The 16,418-nt window shown below is 40.9% G+C and overlaps 1 protein-coding gene across 3 annotated transcripts; it reads right to left on the minus strand.

Moving 5' to 3' along the window:
* Positions 1–23: 23 nt before the first annotated feature.
* Positions 24–13,326, minus strand: LOC126988027 (long-chain fatty acid transport protein 4-like). Of its 3 annotated transcripts, XM_050845766.1 has the most exons (15): positions 13,106–13,326; positions 10,916–11,024; positions 9,299–9,449; positions 8,737–8,862; positions 7,842–7,953; positions 6,250–6,484; positions 5,253–5,454; positions 4,497–4,571; positions 4,262–4,379; positions 3,590–3,733; positions 2,467–2,604; positions 2,182–2,342; positions 1,471–1,624; positions 971–1,148; positions 24–389 (listed from the first exon to the last, which is right to left on the minus strand). In XM_050845766.1, the coding sequence occupies exons 1-14, from the start codon at positions 13,107–13,109 to the stop codon at positions 991–993; spliced, it is 1,887 nt and encodes a 628-aa protein (XP_050701723.1). In that variant the 5' UTR covers positions 13,110–13,326; the 3' UTR covers positions 24–389; positions 971–990. The 3 variants fall into 3 exon arrangements, with proteins under 3 accessions (XP_050701723.1, XP_050701722.1, XP_050701724.1); XM_050845765.1 differs by having other exon boundaries at positions 24–1,148; XM_050845767.1 differs by lacking the exons at positions 10,916–11,024; positions 13,106–13,326 and adding an exon at positions 10,458–10,546 and having other exon boundaries at positions 24–1,148.
* Between the last annotated feature and the right edge of the window lie 3,092 nt (positions 13,327–16,418).

The following is a 16,418-nucleotide window of genomic DNA, read 5'->3' on the forward strand; positions in this document are numbered from 1 at the left end:
GAGGTGATTTTGTTATAGTGGAATCTTATTTAAAAGTTTAGTCATTACTATTGTCTAAATAATAACATAGTAAGCCACATCACTAAAAATTACAAAAAGGAGTGCATTTTAAAATATATTCAAATAATAAGGAAACATAAGCAGCCATCAATCAAGATGCTCATTTTCCATGATCCATCAGCAACACTCCTGATAAAAAAATTACTCAACTGAATAATAAAACTAATTACTTGTGTGGGGAGGTGCAGGCAGCTTTTCAAAATAAAAATGGATTTTGGGGCTGGGAACCAAAAGTAATTTTTCCCTCATTCAAGTCCAAAAATTTGAGCTTGATCCCATTACACTTGAGGGCCTTGGATGCCTGGACTGGTATACGTGCAGCTGATATCCTGATTGTGAAACATGTAATGATTATAGTGCTCACCAATTCATATTCTAAAAAGTATTCATATTGAAAAAAAAAGAAAAGAGAAGTAAGCTACATATCTGCATGAACTATTGTTTGTACAAAGTTTGATGAAAACATTATTTTGGCAACAGTAAACCCTATATAAACTGGACCTCTGTCTCGGATGTCAAGTAAAGCTGACCTTTAGGGCCAAGACCAAAATCTAGGACATACGGCAGGTCTTGAAATCTAGTTGGACATTGCAAATTGAATGAAAATTTTGTTTATAGCCAGGAATTTGGTGTCAGTCCAGGCTGCATCATTTCAAAATCAACTTTTTCCCTTGTATGACAATTAACAGGAATGACACATACTAGAAGGTGAACATAACCAATGAAGTTTCTATTTGGATCCGGTTTCCTAGATTGCACAAAGGAAAATTTCTTTCATGCCTGAGCTATTCTTTGGGTTAAAAAATCAAGGAATTGGTTCCTGAAAACTAATGCACAAATATTTAATTTAGGAAAATTCCATCATAATAATGGCTATATAGTCATTTAAACTATTAGACTAGTGACTCACCTCTCCTTCATGCCAATAGTTTAGAGCTTCTCCTCGCCAGCCAAGATGCGTTGATAGAGAAATTTGGTGAGAGGAACGTACTGACCGTCTGCTTGGTTGAGGAAATACATGTCATCGTCTATACTCTTGGGGTTGAATCCTTCCTGCTGTAACTGGTACTTTTTCAGTTTTAGGGTGTCTGAAAGAGAATGAAAGTAGTTTTGGGGAAGGGGGAAATTTTTACCCAATATAAATTTACAAAAGAGGATACTCTTATTAATACATTTATGGTAATTTAGATCTTTTTCTTGTTGTTCTTTCATATTGGGGAGATTTGTGTATCTTTGTCCTCCTATCATTGCAGTATATAGGAAACGAGTATGTACTTGTTCCCACCCCAGCTTCTATCCAGAGTTAAGCAGAAATGTTTTATGGCTAGAGAGAGAGATGAATGAGATGATAAAAACTGTACTCACGAAAAAAAAAGTTGCTTCACCTGGAAGTAAAATGATTTATCAAACCTGTGAGCTCAAGTTCAGTGGTGATGCGGATGAAGCGAGGTACAGCATAGGGAGGCAGGGCAGCCACCAAGTGCTGGGCGAGGGCATCAAGGTCCAGGGTATTGTTTTGGGCCAAAAGAGTTGCCATTCCTGCCTTCCCATCATGTCCCTTCACCTAAACCATAAAGTTAAATATCAGGAGATTTAGTGAGGATCTGGAGCAGCTTACACGAATCAGGAAAGTGCAACACCTGGAAAAGGAAGATTAACCTGGTAGCAGTGACAGGCCAAATTTGTGCCATGATACAAAACCCCCAAAATAGATGATACATAATCTGATCACAAATGATTTGATATATATTATGAAATGGTTTGTGTGAGGGGTGATTTTTCTCATTTTTCTCGCTTGGAGGGACCATTAAGAAACATGATCCCTGCTGCTACTGGGTTAATCCATAACTGTTAGTGGGCATTCAGTGGATAAGTAGGAGAAAATTGACTTTTACTAGTACAAATAACAGCTTTTCATTTGATGCTGGAAAATAGTATGGTAGCACATGAGTTATGAAATTCATGCAAATTAATGTGTGGAAGTTTAAACCAAATAGTATAATATAAAACAGGGAGGAAGCTACAAAGGGCTATTAAATAATGCATGGTAAACTAGATGGGATATTCATGTGTGCCCTAGGCCTGTCAAGAAACAAATAACACACGCACATGTAGCATTACCTCCACTCCATACACCACCACATCAACAGTGTTCCCAAGAGCCATTTTGATAGCCGCTTCCACCTCCATAGTGGACACATTTTCTCCCTTCCAGCGGAATGTGTCACCCAGACGGTCTCGGAAATATAAGTAGCCCTGGCGGTCCATCATCAGCAAGTCTCCTGTGGGCAGTGATGGTGGTATTACACAACCTTAGGCATGACTTGGTTCAGCATCAATTACTTTAGAAATCATGGTCTGAGAAAGGTGTATGTCAGCCTATCACAGGATAATTGAAGCCCCTACCAGTCAGAAAAGCAGAATCTCCTTTCCTCAGCACATCCCTCACAAGTGTTTCCCTGGTGGCACCTTGGCTCACATAGCCCCGGAACTCTCTGGCCGGGTCATCCTTGGCGATCAGACCAACCAGTTGACCTGTCTCACCTGGGAAAAAGTAATGGTTAAAAGTGGTGATGTTTACAGTGGCAACAACAGTTACTGATGATCAATATGTTAGGTCTTAAATGGTGACATGGCTTTAAGATGGTTTTCAGGCTGACCACTTCTTGCCAGATCCTGTGTTTGAATCTTTACCATGTCATCACATCTTAATGAGTTTCTTTCTTGCTGAACTTCAATCTAGTCAGTATCACCCAGTTTTCTAAGTGTGGCTTTTTTTTACCCATTTTTGGGATAGAGTTAGTTGCACATGATGGATTAGTGATATGTCACAACTAGGGAAAACCCAACATGACCAGTTAATTCTGCCCCAAAAATGAGTCCAAAAAGCTAACGCGGCCACAGTACCGTTCATAAAGAATACGATAAAGAAATTGCAGACGGACAAACAATGGTGTAAAAATATGTAGAACTTGTGTGGATGCCTCATAAGAAAAGAATATCTAGAAACTGGAAAGAATGCAAAGAATAGTCACAAAGGTGATACCAAAACTGGATGACCTAACTTGTGAGGAGAGATGAAAAGATGTGCAACTGTCAACACTGGAAGAAAGAAGAGAGGAGACCTGATTACAGTTTATAAACTTACGAATGATCTGAAAGAATCACATAATAAAGACCTATTATGGAAAAGGGGAAGCAAAGACAAGAGTTACAAGGTCACAAGAAAAAACTGGGAAAGGGAACATGTCTTAATGAAACAAAAAATACAGTTTTCTCCATAGAAACAGAAATACTTGGAATGCACTAGAAGAAAAATTGGTGGTGGCAAAGAATGTGTGTCAATTTAAGGAAACATTGGACAAACAGATATGGGGACAAGACCACATCAGTGTGTCTCAGGCCCTGTATACTTTAACTAGGAAAATACACACACATGAGCAGAGACAAATTAGGCAAGGATAAAAGTTGATATATCCTGTACACTACACAAGGTAAATACCACGCACACACACACACACACACGTACCTGGCTTACACTGGATACACAGGCCATTCTCTGAGCGAGTCAATTTGCCTGTTGTAAGGTCGCAGGACAGCAGCGCCACCGAGTAGTATTTGGGCAGGATGAGGGAGACAAAACCTAATGAACCTCTTTTGCCTGTCGTGTTCACTGTAGGGAGAACAAACAGGCAGTAATGTGTGCATGAAGATGGGAGTATGTTCTGTGCTAGATAATGACACTTTTGGAGTCCACAGCGCCCCAGAGTTTTTTTCCCAGTGTGAGAGAGTTATTAGAAAATGTAAAATGTGCCAGACATCACTGGCACTGGTCAGATAAGAGCTAAACGTTAAGGAAAAGGAAAGATGTGGAAAGTTACGATGGCACAGGAATAGGGAGAAGAGTAAGATAAGCTACTATAGTAATGTGGTCGGATCAAAATGACATGTGGGTTGACTGAAAATGAGTAATAACTGCCATCATCGAGTTAAGAGCCCTCAGTGTAAAGAGAAGGGTTAGTGGTGGTTTGTTAGTGACTGAAAGAATATTAGCTATGATTGGTTGGTAGTCCAGGTAGTGATATACAGTGGTTAAATAATCAGTGTTTAATTTTTTACCTATTCACCTACACAACTTATGTCATCATTCTGTAAGTTTATTCTTTACTCATCTAAAGTATAATGATATAAAATTCCGTACCGAGTGATGCGTTGCCTTCCGTTGAGCCATAAAACTCCCGGATAGCGCCCACTCTGAACCGCTTCTCAAACTCCCTCCAAATGTCCTGCCGCATCCCGTTGCCAGTCATCATGTGGATCTGGGACAAACGTGCGTGTATATATGAGATTTTTTCTGACTACACTGTATGTATATATTGCCCATGGAACTTGAGTTTGCTCCACTGCAGAAGGGAAAAGTAACTAGGATGACCCACCTTGTGCTTTCTCTCCTCTGGCCTCTCTTTGGCAGCCAGGAGGTAACTACACAACTCTCCGATGTACATTCCAACCTAAAGGAAAAAAAAATTATCAAAACCTTCTCAATCACTTAATGAAAAATAATATGCTTATTGAGCAATATGCAGTTTGAGGGTTTTAACTAAATTCATGGTCTAAAAGTTACGATTCATAAGAATTACTTCTTTTGGAAAAGTAAAAGATATTTTTAGATATGACCTTGTCCTCATTACAATGATCGACCTTTAAAACTTCATAAGAAGATGATGGCGCATCGCACACAATGCACAGCATATGTGGAGTCATTGCAAATGTGAGCTACAAGAATTACAAATCCAACATGAGCTGTGCAAGCTGTGCCTTTATTAGACAATAAATCCAGAGGATCTGTGAGATTTGAAAGCAGCTTTCATCAATTTATATTAATTACTAGTGTATATAGTTTTTATTCAAGAGTAACCTGACTTTAATGCCTTTACCCCAAGGCATGCAGGTACACTACAATTTAAGTAGGTGAGTATTATTTGGACTGAACAGATGGTGCAAGCAGAACAGTCGTCAAGTTGGGAGCACATGCTATAGCATGGCCTCAGTGGTACCCAAAAATATAATGAAATTTAGCATAATAATTGCTCCATATTACCTGGGGGCATATTGGACTTTTCAAGTGAGCTACTCCAACCAACAAAGGTTAAGTTTTAAATTCTTGGTAAGTACTCGGGAAACACACTCACTGTAGCATTGTACTGGCACACGTCACTCCAATAGTTCTGAGCAGAAAATTTATTTCTTATGACAGATGTGCAGCCAAAGAGTAAGGTTTGGCCCACACCAAGGAGGCCGCCGGTGGTGTGGGACAGGGGCAGCGGGATGTAGAGGACATCCTTTTTTGACATGCCTGTCATGTAGTGTGTTCCTGTTATCATGAAGATGGCCCTGAAGGGAAGTAATGAATACGTAGAGATTATATATGAATATCATGCAAGCTGACAATGCTATTATTATTAGTAGTAGCATTTCTACTTCCATTGGTGCTGGTGCTACTACTATTACTACTACCACATCCATGACTACAACTTCTACTAGCTACTTCAAGAACAAGAGGGTCTTGATGGAGTACATCTACAGAAGAAGGCCAACAGTGCTCGAGCCAAGATATTGAGCGACCAGGCCGAGGCGAGCAGGAACAAGGCCAAGGAAGCAAGCAAGCAAAGCCAGAAGTGTAGCCATCAGTAAGGCAGGAGAACGGAAGGTGAAGCAAGGAAGATGATGAGTAAATTGTGTATCTGAAGTAAATAGAGAAAAAGTGGTAAGAAAACTACTACTACTACTACTACTGTCATGCCCTGAGAGTTTCCATTTTCTCTTTTCTATTCTCCAACACAACCTCTGCGTGTATCGAAACACACGAGAAATTAATCAAGACCAGGAGAGGGTACTTGCTGGCTGCCTGGGATTGAACCCACGACCAACGTGACGAGAGAGCCATTCCCTACCGAGTCGGCCAAAGAGGTACCCCACTGGCTAATTGGGTTATGGGAGGCTCATTCATCAGGCATAGTCGCCGCACTACACGACTACTACTACTACTACTACTACTACTGCCACTACTACATCTGTAAACCTAGCAGCACCTATCCTCTCCATCCAGTGACATATCTAACCTCCTTCATTTATTCCTTCACCCTGGTCTTACATCTAAGTTGCTTTTTTTGTAGACTTTCGGAATACCTTGAGTTGGTTACTGGGGCAGCTTTGGGCATACCAGTAGTGCCCGAAGTGTAAATGTAGAGCAGGTCACTTCGGTATCCAACATTGTCTGGCTTTGGGGGTGCATGTGAGGGAGCAGCAGTGAGCCTCTCTTGCAGATCTATGGCACCCTTGACTTCCATGTGCCTTCTATGGGTGTCCCAAACATAGACTGGGAGATGGGCAATGAAGGTCCTCTCGGTCAGGCTGTTCAGAACTAAAGAAAGACATCAGAAAAGGATACACAAACTTGTATGCGAGTGTAGGGAGCTGCATGTGTGGGGGATATGATGTTTTTATTTTTATTTTTTTTACGTCTACGCCTATATAGCGCCAGTAGGCTTGCTTGAGGGGCCTGAATGGTGTTTGGCCCCAGCCTGTCATGGTGCAGGCAAGTGTTTATAGTGGCGCCATCTTCTCTTGAGTGTATGAAGATATGCATGGGAGGTGCCAAAGTTGCCAGATTGTCGTACTCAGCCTCTTATATTTACCGACTTGCGACCCAAAAACTGTCTCGTGGACCCCAATAAGGAGATTCACTTTAAATTATCGTTGAAATAGTTAATTCCTGATGTTTCTTGGCAAAAGTTTGGCGTCAGAAACTGGTAAATACTATGGTCTGAGTATGACAATCTGGCAATGTTGGGAGGGGCTTATGATACTTGAGATTCATATGAAAGTACAAAGAAAAAGGAATGGTTGATAAAACTTATATTCACAAACTGCCGATCAAAGCCTTACAACGGATACAACGATCAAGTCTAGAGCGTCATGGGGGAACTGTTACTCCTTAAAGCACACGAGAGATTGATCTACTCTGGGATATATATTTTCCCCAACACCAGCCTAGAATTTAAACCCTAAAGATTCAAATTAAAGAGTAAGTAAAAATGACGGAATAAATTAAATTAAACGAAGGGAACCAAGAGACTCAGGGCCTTCAAAGTCCTTATCAGCTTCTCAGGCCACTACACAGATTATTTTCTCCGTTATAAATTTCTTTGCGTTCTATTTTTCTTGTTACTCATTCTCATCTTTTTGTAGTGAAACCAGAACCCTCTAAGATACTGTGAGCCATCGATTTTCAAGCCTCAACACAAGGAGAAACTCAGCACAGGAAAGGATCCCAACGCTGCCACCACTGTCACCAAAAAACTCATCTACTTGTGAATAAATATTTGCCCAACAACCATATCTTTATTTTTTGGGTTTGGATATACCCTTAACTGGCAAATAAAAACTGTGGGACATTTTTTCCCCAACAGATTGCCTTGAAAATAGGGGTACATCTTTAACCCGGTAGCAGCGGGGATCATGTTTCTTAATGGTCCCTCTATGCGAGAAAAATGAGAAAAAATCACCCCTCACACAAACCATTTCATAATATATATCAAAGCATTTGTGATCAGATTATGTATCATCTATTTTTTTGGGGGGGTTATATCATGGCACAAATTTGGCCCGTTGCTGCTACCGGGTTAAAGGAGCATCTCATCCACTGAAAAATATAGTACAGCAAAAAGCTAAATACTCACACATTGAAAACCAAGGAACAGACACAAATCCACACAAACCTTTATGCTGGTCTGGCCCACACAGAATAGCCTTGCATGATGCCACTTGGATGCAGTGAAGGAGAGAAAGATCCCTCACCTGTGGGTTCACCAGAGCAGGAATCACGCCAATCTGCAAGGTGGACCATTTTAACCCCTTGACTGCGTATTTCCTACAAGAAGACATCACCAAGCTACAGGAATGGAACAAAAAGTGGCTGCTACAATTCAGTGAAGAAAAATGTTAAGTCATGCACCATGGGAGGGGATATCCAGCATACCAATACCACATGGGAAACACTCCACTATGCAGCAAAGGGGCAGCGAATGACCTGGGAGTATATATGTTACCAGGCTACCAGTGAAAGCCAAATCCATGCCAATCACAGTGGATGGGTTGATCTAAGTCAACCCACATGAGTATATTTTTGACAGACATAATTAGACAGGATACCCTCCATTTAGTGAACACTTCTAAACCCTTAAATTAGACTCCAAATTACGCCCCCAGAAATAGGATCAAAGGACAAGACAAATAAGATCAAGAAAGGCCAGATGTCTATGTATCCTTAGTTTCTAGGTTTTGTGTCTTTCTTATTTAATTTCAGCTTCCAAATATATGTAGTGTCATTATTTTGATTGATTTTTCATATATTCATGTTCACCTAAGTAGGAATTAAAAAAAAAGATATAAAGATCAATATGGGGTTGGGATGGCAGCTCCTCCCTTCTCCTTTGTTGTTTACTTGCAACAATTAACTATCAATCAATCAATCAATCAATAAAAAGTTATAAACATCACAGGAGGGGATTAATTTCATGACTATCTCAGTGAGGAAAATTAAGTATTGGAGGATTCAAAAAACAGCTAATAGCAGTAATATAAATTAAATGAAAAATAAAGAGAATATATTACTTTGCTGAGTCCTAACCAAGAACACACGTATTCTACACTGTTGCCCATGAACACACAAATTACGTTCCCAGGCCTGAAGCCGTCAGCAGAGAAGCAGTGGCCGATCTGATTGCTCAGCTCTTCAACCTGTTGGGATGGAAACACATAGATGAAAAAGGAGTTACACAGGATTTCAAATGATGGTGGAAATTTGATAATCTGTTAAACCTGAATGCAAATAAGCTTTAAGATACTAAATAGTTGTAAGTCAGGCAAGGGTGATTATAGAGGTAAACTATATTTAACCCGGTAGCAGAGGGGATCATGTTTATTAATGGTCCCTCTAAGCGAGAAAAATGAGAAAAAAATCACCCCTCACACAAACCATTTATTAATATATATCAAAGCATTTGTGATCAGTTTATGTATCATCGATTTTTGGGGGTTTATATCATGACACAAATTTGGCCCGTCGCTGCTACCGGGTTAAAGAATAACTGGAAGTTTGCCAACATGCAAAAGATGTACACATTATTGTTACTAATCTATTATAAAAGTTCCCTCTTGGTAAATCATCACCCACCTGCTGGAAGGACCAATGCCTGCCATCTTCCAGGAAGGCTGTCTTATTACTGTTCTGGTGTGCCACATCTTGGAACAGGGCAGACACTGTGGAGTTTGTGTTCTTGGCATGACGTACCCTGTGTTGGGCCCATAAGAATCGCAGAAGAGCACTAGAAAAACAAGAACAAAAATGACTCTTCTGTAAGCCTAAACGGAACACTTAGCAAGTTAAAATACATATCCCATGGCAATCTAAAAGTAGTTGTAGCTACCAAAGAGAATTGAGATGTGAAAAAGTTCCTAAGTTCTAATCATTAAACTAAGGTCCTTAATTCTGTACAGGAAAACAGAAAACAAGATTTAAAGAATATGTAAGGCCTCCAGCATGCTCTTTCTAACTAGAACAAAAATAAACTTGAAATGTATGTTTGTTAGAAGAGGAACTTTAGTTTGTGAGGCATTTCTCAACATTCCACACTGCATGAACTCCTCCTATACCAGTAGTCCCAGTATGTTTGGATTCCTTATTCTTACACATCTTTGATTTTCTGTCTCTTATTATAGTGTAGCCTATGCTCCAACTGATGTGGGAAACAAAAGTGGTGCTCTACTTCTCCTTTGTTGTTTTACTTGCAACAATAAACTATCAATCAATCAATCAATCAATCAAACTTTCAAACACTCATTGCCTCGGGCGACCTCAATGCTACTATAGTGCTAGCATGGAATGGGCTGGGTATGAATAATTTATCGATTCCCAAGGCTCTTGTAATAGGAACACAAACAGCTCTTTCTTTATAATAAAAAAATAAAATAAAAAAAAGAAGACTGAGAAATGCAGGTTTTTAGAGTCAGATACCAGAGCTGCTTTGCTGGACAAGTACAGTAAAGGTGACTAAGACGACTAACCACATCCCTGTAAGTTCTCATGCAGGGTATCCTAAAAAAAAATGCAGGTCTTCCTGGAGTGGAGAATCCTATAGGGTATGCAACTGGTTAAAGATTTGTTGTTACTTCAGTCAAATTTCATGCCAATTCAAGAAGAAACTCCAGATGTAGCCATTCTGTTTTATCTTGAGAATTTGAAAGAAGTGGTATAGATGCTCATGAGTATGCAGTAAGTCATATTAGTTAAACATGCTTGGCACCCCTGAAGGCTCTGTTGAACTGTGGGATACCTTCAAATGTGATCAGGCTGCAAGGAGTGCATTGGGGAGTGCCTGAGGTCAAGAAAAGGGTTTTTACTCTGTCATGCTGTCAGGTTGGCTAAGAATCCATATTGGGTTCTCCTGAGGGGAAGCGAATAGAGGCATTTCAGACGTCCTGCCGAGGATGTAGTGTCATATCAGTGCTAATGACCTATAGGCCTACTTGTTTACCGAGCCCTGAAGAGAGCAGATCCAAGGGCAAGGCAATTATTACTTAATGCGCCCCCAAACACACACCTCTTTTGATATAGTGATTACTGAAGTCAAATCACTCCACGAGTCCTTCCATAACCAGAATTCCTCCCTTTGAATATAATCCCCCCCCCCTGGAAAGTAGTGGACCCAGGTTATAAAACACTACAAGAATTATGATAGACCGTCCCCTTTGAAACAGTTGACACACACACACACACACACACGATGCTAACCTCACGTCCCTGGGGATGGTGGTGATGGCCCAGAATCCTCGACACAGCATGAAGCCGAGCAAACAAATGATTAGTGTTGAAAAGATTAGGAATACTTCTTCAACTGGACCTGAAAGCAAGTGTCTCCATTAATCTGTGTGTGTGTGTGTGTGTGTGTGTTTACCTATATGTGTGTGTGTGTGTGTGTTTACTTATGTGTGTGTGTGTGTGTGTGTGCGTGTATTTACCTATGTGTGTGTGTGTGTGTGTGTGTGTGTGTGCGTGTATTTACCTATGTGTGTGTGTGTGTGTGTGTGTGTATTTACCTGTGTGTGTGTGTGTGTATTTACCTATGTGTGTGTGTGTGTGTGTTTACCTATATGTGTGTGTGTGTGTGTGTGTTTACCTATGTGTATGTGTGTGTGTATTTACCTGTGTGTGTGTGTGTGTGTGTGTGTTCAAATGGAGGAAAAAAAAGGGGAAGCGTAATTAATGGAAATAGGCTAGCTACAATTATAATTTTTTCCTTAATATTCACCACCACACTCAACACAGCAACACACCACCACACTCAACACAGCAACACACCACTACACTCAACACAGCAACACACCACTACACTCAACACAGCAACACACCACTACACTCAACACAACAACACACCACCACACTCAACACAACAACACACCACCACACTCAACACAACAACACACCACCACACTCAACACAACAACACACCACCACACTCAACACAACAACACACCACTACACTCAACACAGCAACACACCACCACACTCAACACAGCAACACACCACTACACTCAACACAACAACACACCACCACACTCAACACAGCAACACACCACTACACTCAACACAACAACACACCACCACACTCAACACAGCAACACACCACTACACTCAACACAACAACACACCACTACACTCAACACAGCAACACACCACCACACTCAACACAGCAACACACCACCACACTCAACACAGCAACACACCACTACACTCAACACAGCAACACACCACCACACTCAACACAGCAACACACCACCACCACACCTCAACACAGCAACACACCACTACACCAACACAGCAACACACCACCACACTCAACACAGCAACACACCACCACACTCAACACAGCAACACACCACTACACTCAACACAGCAACACACCACCACACTCAACACAGCAACACACCACCACACTCAACACAGCAACACACCACTACACTCAACACAGCAACACACCACTACACTCAACACAGCAACACACCACTACACTCAACACAGCAACACACCACCACACTCAACACAGCAACACACCACCACACTCAACACAGCAACACACCACCACACTCAACACAGCAACACACCACTACACTCAACACAGCAACACACCACCACACTCAACACAGCAACACACCACTACACTCAACACAGCAACACACCACCACACTCAACACAACAACACACCACCACACTCAACACAACAACACACCACTACGCTCAACACAGCAACACACCACTACACTCAACACAGCAACACACTACCACACTCAACACAGCAACACACCACCACACTCAACACAACAACACACCACTACGCTCAACACAGCAACACACCACTACACTCAACACAGCAACACACCACCACACTCAACACAGCAACACACCACTACACTCAACACAACAATTAACACACCACCACACTCAACACAGCAATTAACACACCACCACACTCAACACAGCAACACAGCACTACACTCAACACAGCAACACACCACCACACTCAACACAGCAACACACCACTACACTCAACACAACAACACACCACTACACTCAACACAGCAATTAACACACCACCACACTCAACACAGCAACACACCACCACACTCAACACAGCAACACACCACCACACTCAACACAGCAACACACCACCACACTCAACACAGCAACACACCACCACACTCAACACAGCAACACACCACTACACTCAACACAGCAACACACCACTACACTCAACACAGCAATTAACACACCACTACACTCAACACAGCAATTAACACACCACTACGCTCAACACAGCAACACACCACTACACTCAACACAGCAACACACCACCACACTCAACACAGCAACACACCACTACACTCAACACAACAACACACCACCACACTCAACACAACAACAAACCCATGGATGCAGGAAGGGCACTGGAGTCCTCAAGTGTAGAATCTGAGCGGTGGCCACGTCTGCCAGGTTATCGTACTCAGAGCATCGTATTAACCGGTTTCTGACGCCTAACTATTGCCAAGAAACATCAGGATCTAACTCTTTTAACGATAACTATAAATGAGTTTCGTTATTGGGACCCAGAAGACGGTTTTGCGGTAGGAAGTCGGGAAATATAAACGGCTGAGTACGACAATCTGGCAACGTTGTGCGGTGGCCAAGTCTGCCTCGGAGCTTCGAAGCCTCTCGCTCGTCCGGTTCGTTCTCGTTCTCGTTATCAAATTCGCTATGACACACAAATTATAAGTAGGCTACCAAGGAGATTATATAGTCTCCTTACAAACTATATACAGAGTAAGCTATATTTTTACGGTGTTTTGAGCGTTTAAGATTTGCCTTAACATTAGTATTTCTGCCAATATGTAAAGCTTGATTAGAAAATGAGTGTTTTTTGCGATTTCCCTAAAAGCAGAAAAATAAAATACTTAAGCAGTTTTTGAAGGTCACCGTTGCCAGATTGTCGTACTCAGAGCATAGTATTTACCGGTTTCTGCGCCTAACTATTGCCAAGAAACATCAGGAATTAACTACTTTAACGATAATTAGAAGTGAATCTCCTTATTGGGGTCCACGAGACAGTTTTTGGGTCAAAAGTCTGTAAATATAAGAGGCTGAGTACGACAATCTGGCAACGTTGCTGAAGGTGGCGACGAGGCTCTAATTATAATTATAGCTTTGAATGTTGTGTTACTTATTGTGTAGGACGTGAGCTTGAGCTTGATGCATGAAACCCACACATTCAGTTAACGCCCACACATTGCAGGGTTAGAGTGTACGGTAATCAGTGGGTGAACGCATCAGTAGCAACGTTGCCAGATTGTCGTACTCAGCCTCTTATATTTACCAATTTCCGACCAAAAAACTGTAAAACTGTAAAACCTGAAATCAATTGGTATTTTTTTTTCTTCAAATATGAACAAAAATACGATAGGTTGCAAAAGGTCAGTTGGGTGCTTAGGTCAGGTCATGTAACCCCAACACACCGCCTAACCTTCCCATCTACTTGCTTAATTAACCTTTTCCTGAAGTTATTTCGTGTTATATGGTAAAACCTGTAATCAATTTGTATTTTTTTTCAAGCAATATGAACAAAAATACGATAGGCTGCAAAAGGTCAGTTGGGTGCTTAGGTCAGGTCATGTAACCCTAACACACCGCCTAACCTTCCCATCTACTTGCTTAATTAACCTTTTTCTTAAGTTATCCATCGTGTTCTTATTGGCACTAACCCTAACACACCACCTCTCATCTACTTGCTTAATTAACCTTTTCCTTAAGTTATCCATTGTGTTTATATTGGCACTCACCACACAGCTGCCATGCCTGCCCCACCCTTCAATAGTAAACCCTTTTCCTTTGTTGACATTACCTTGTATGTATGTACCCTCCTCCTCCTCCTCCTCCTCCTTCTACTTCTCCGGGTTCATATCTCCTGCAAATCCTCCTCCTTTTTCTATTCCTACTCCTATTCCTCCGTTTCTTCATTTTACTTCTTTTGCATACATATCAATAACACTGGAAACAATGAACATTTAGTTATGACCTGATATTCCTTCTGGTGAGCTCCTTAAGGGGCTTCACACTGGGCAAGTTTTCCGTGGATCTTCAGTCAGACCACAATTTCCGCTGGCGTGGTTCTCATATTTCCGTGGTTTTCTGACGTGTCCATCATCTTCCAAAGCTACGGTAGAATTCACCGAAGGACGGCGGTATTACTCACCATCATCAGCAGCAATAACAAGAAACAAATGAGAACCACACTAGCGGAAATCGTGGTTGACTGAAGATCCACAGAAAATTTGGCCAGTGTAATAGCCCCTTTACACAGCAAGTTTACAGTAAGGTTAAGATAGAGAATACAGGCACAGTTTGTTCCATCTTTACTTGGAAGCTCATGACAACAATGGAATATTAGCATGTACAGGAATTGAGAGTGGAGGCACTGTACAAAAATATTTGAAATCTGACAAATATGGTCTAGGACTTAGCTATTCACCACCACATCCCAAGCTGACTTCAAATGAGATTAAATATTACATAAAAATATAAGCTGTATCTACCCTTTCCCTCTGAGCCACTGAAGCATTCCGAGATGTATAGATGTAATGTACAGATTGGTATCCTCTTAGTAGGTCTGATCATCACAATAAATAGATGTATGAGCAAGAATATACAATCAGATCCTCTAAACAAAGTATGTAATGCCTTGATGACAGATACTTGATTTACAACACTCAGACAAACTTTACCTGGCATACACATGGATCACAAACAGGCATTGTTTCTGAACAAGGGCAAGACCTATCTGCCTGTAAGTAATGATACCTAGAGGTTATCTTAACCAATTTAAGTATTGTACTGTGTTGCAAAATACAACTGTATTTTGGAATTTATTACTAAACCTATTACCTAATTTTGACAGAAGTGACTACAATGACAGTTTATGCAAGTCCTGCATACTAACCAAATATCATCACCTGTTTTATCTTTTACAAATGCAGGGTGGTGTGTGTGTGTGTGTGTGTGTGTGTGTGTGTGTGTGTGTGTGTGTGTGTGTGTGTGTGTGTGTGTGTGTGTGTGCACGTGCATTCACCTGTTTGTATCTTTCTGGAGCATGTCAATTTTCTTAGTCCCGGGTCTGAAGGCCTTGGGTTACTTGCCTTCTGGCAGTGCCAGACTACCCTGGGATATGACACAATCCCTGACTGACACCAGTACCTATCCAGTGCTGAGTGGACAGAGGCAGTGTGTTAGGGGACTGCCCATCCATCTTAACTTCGCCCAGGAATCAAATTTAAAAACCTCTTGGTTGAGCCGGGCATTATAACCACTGCACTATGGCATGTGTGTAAATTATATATATATATATATATATATATATATATATATATATATATATATATATATATATATATATATATATATATATATAGACACACACACACACACACACACACACACATTTCAGATTGAAAGTTATACATGTTCAAATCAAATTTAATCCAAATTTGTACATAATTTTCCTAACAGCACTGTATTATGATACACGGTAAACTTAAGCACGACACAATTGTATGCAACTATCTTGTTTGAACAATTTCCATGTGGGGCTGGAAATTTACTGCTAGAAATGTTACATCATGAGTGAGTATAAAAAAGCTAATAATGAAAATTATTTGCACTGCCTCTCTTGTGGTATTATATGTATAACATA

This window comes from Eriocheir sinensis, chromosome 67 (genome assembly GCF_024679095.1).
Source record: "Eriocheir sinensis breed Jianghai 21 chromosome 67, ASM2467909v1, whole genome shotgun sequence".
NCBI lineage: Eukaryota > Metazoa > Arthropoda > Malacostraca > Decapoda > Varunidae > Eriocheir > Eriocheir sinensis.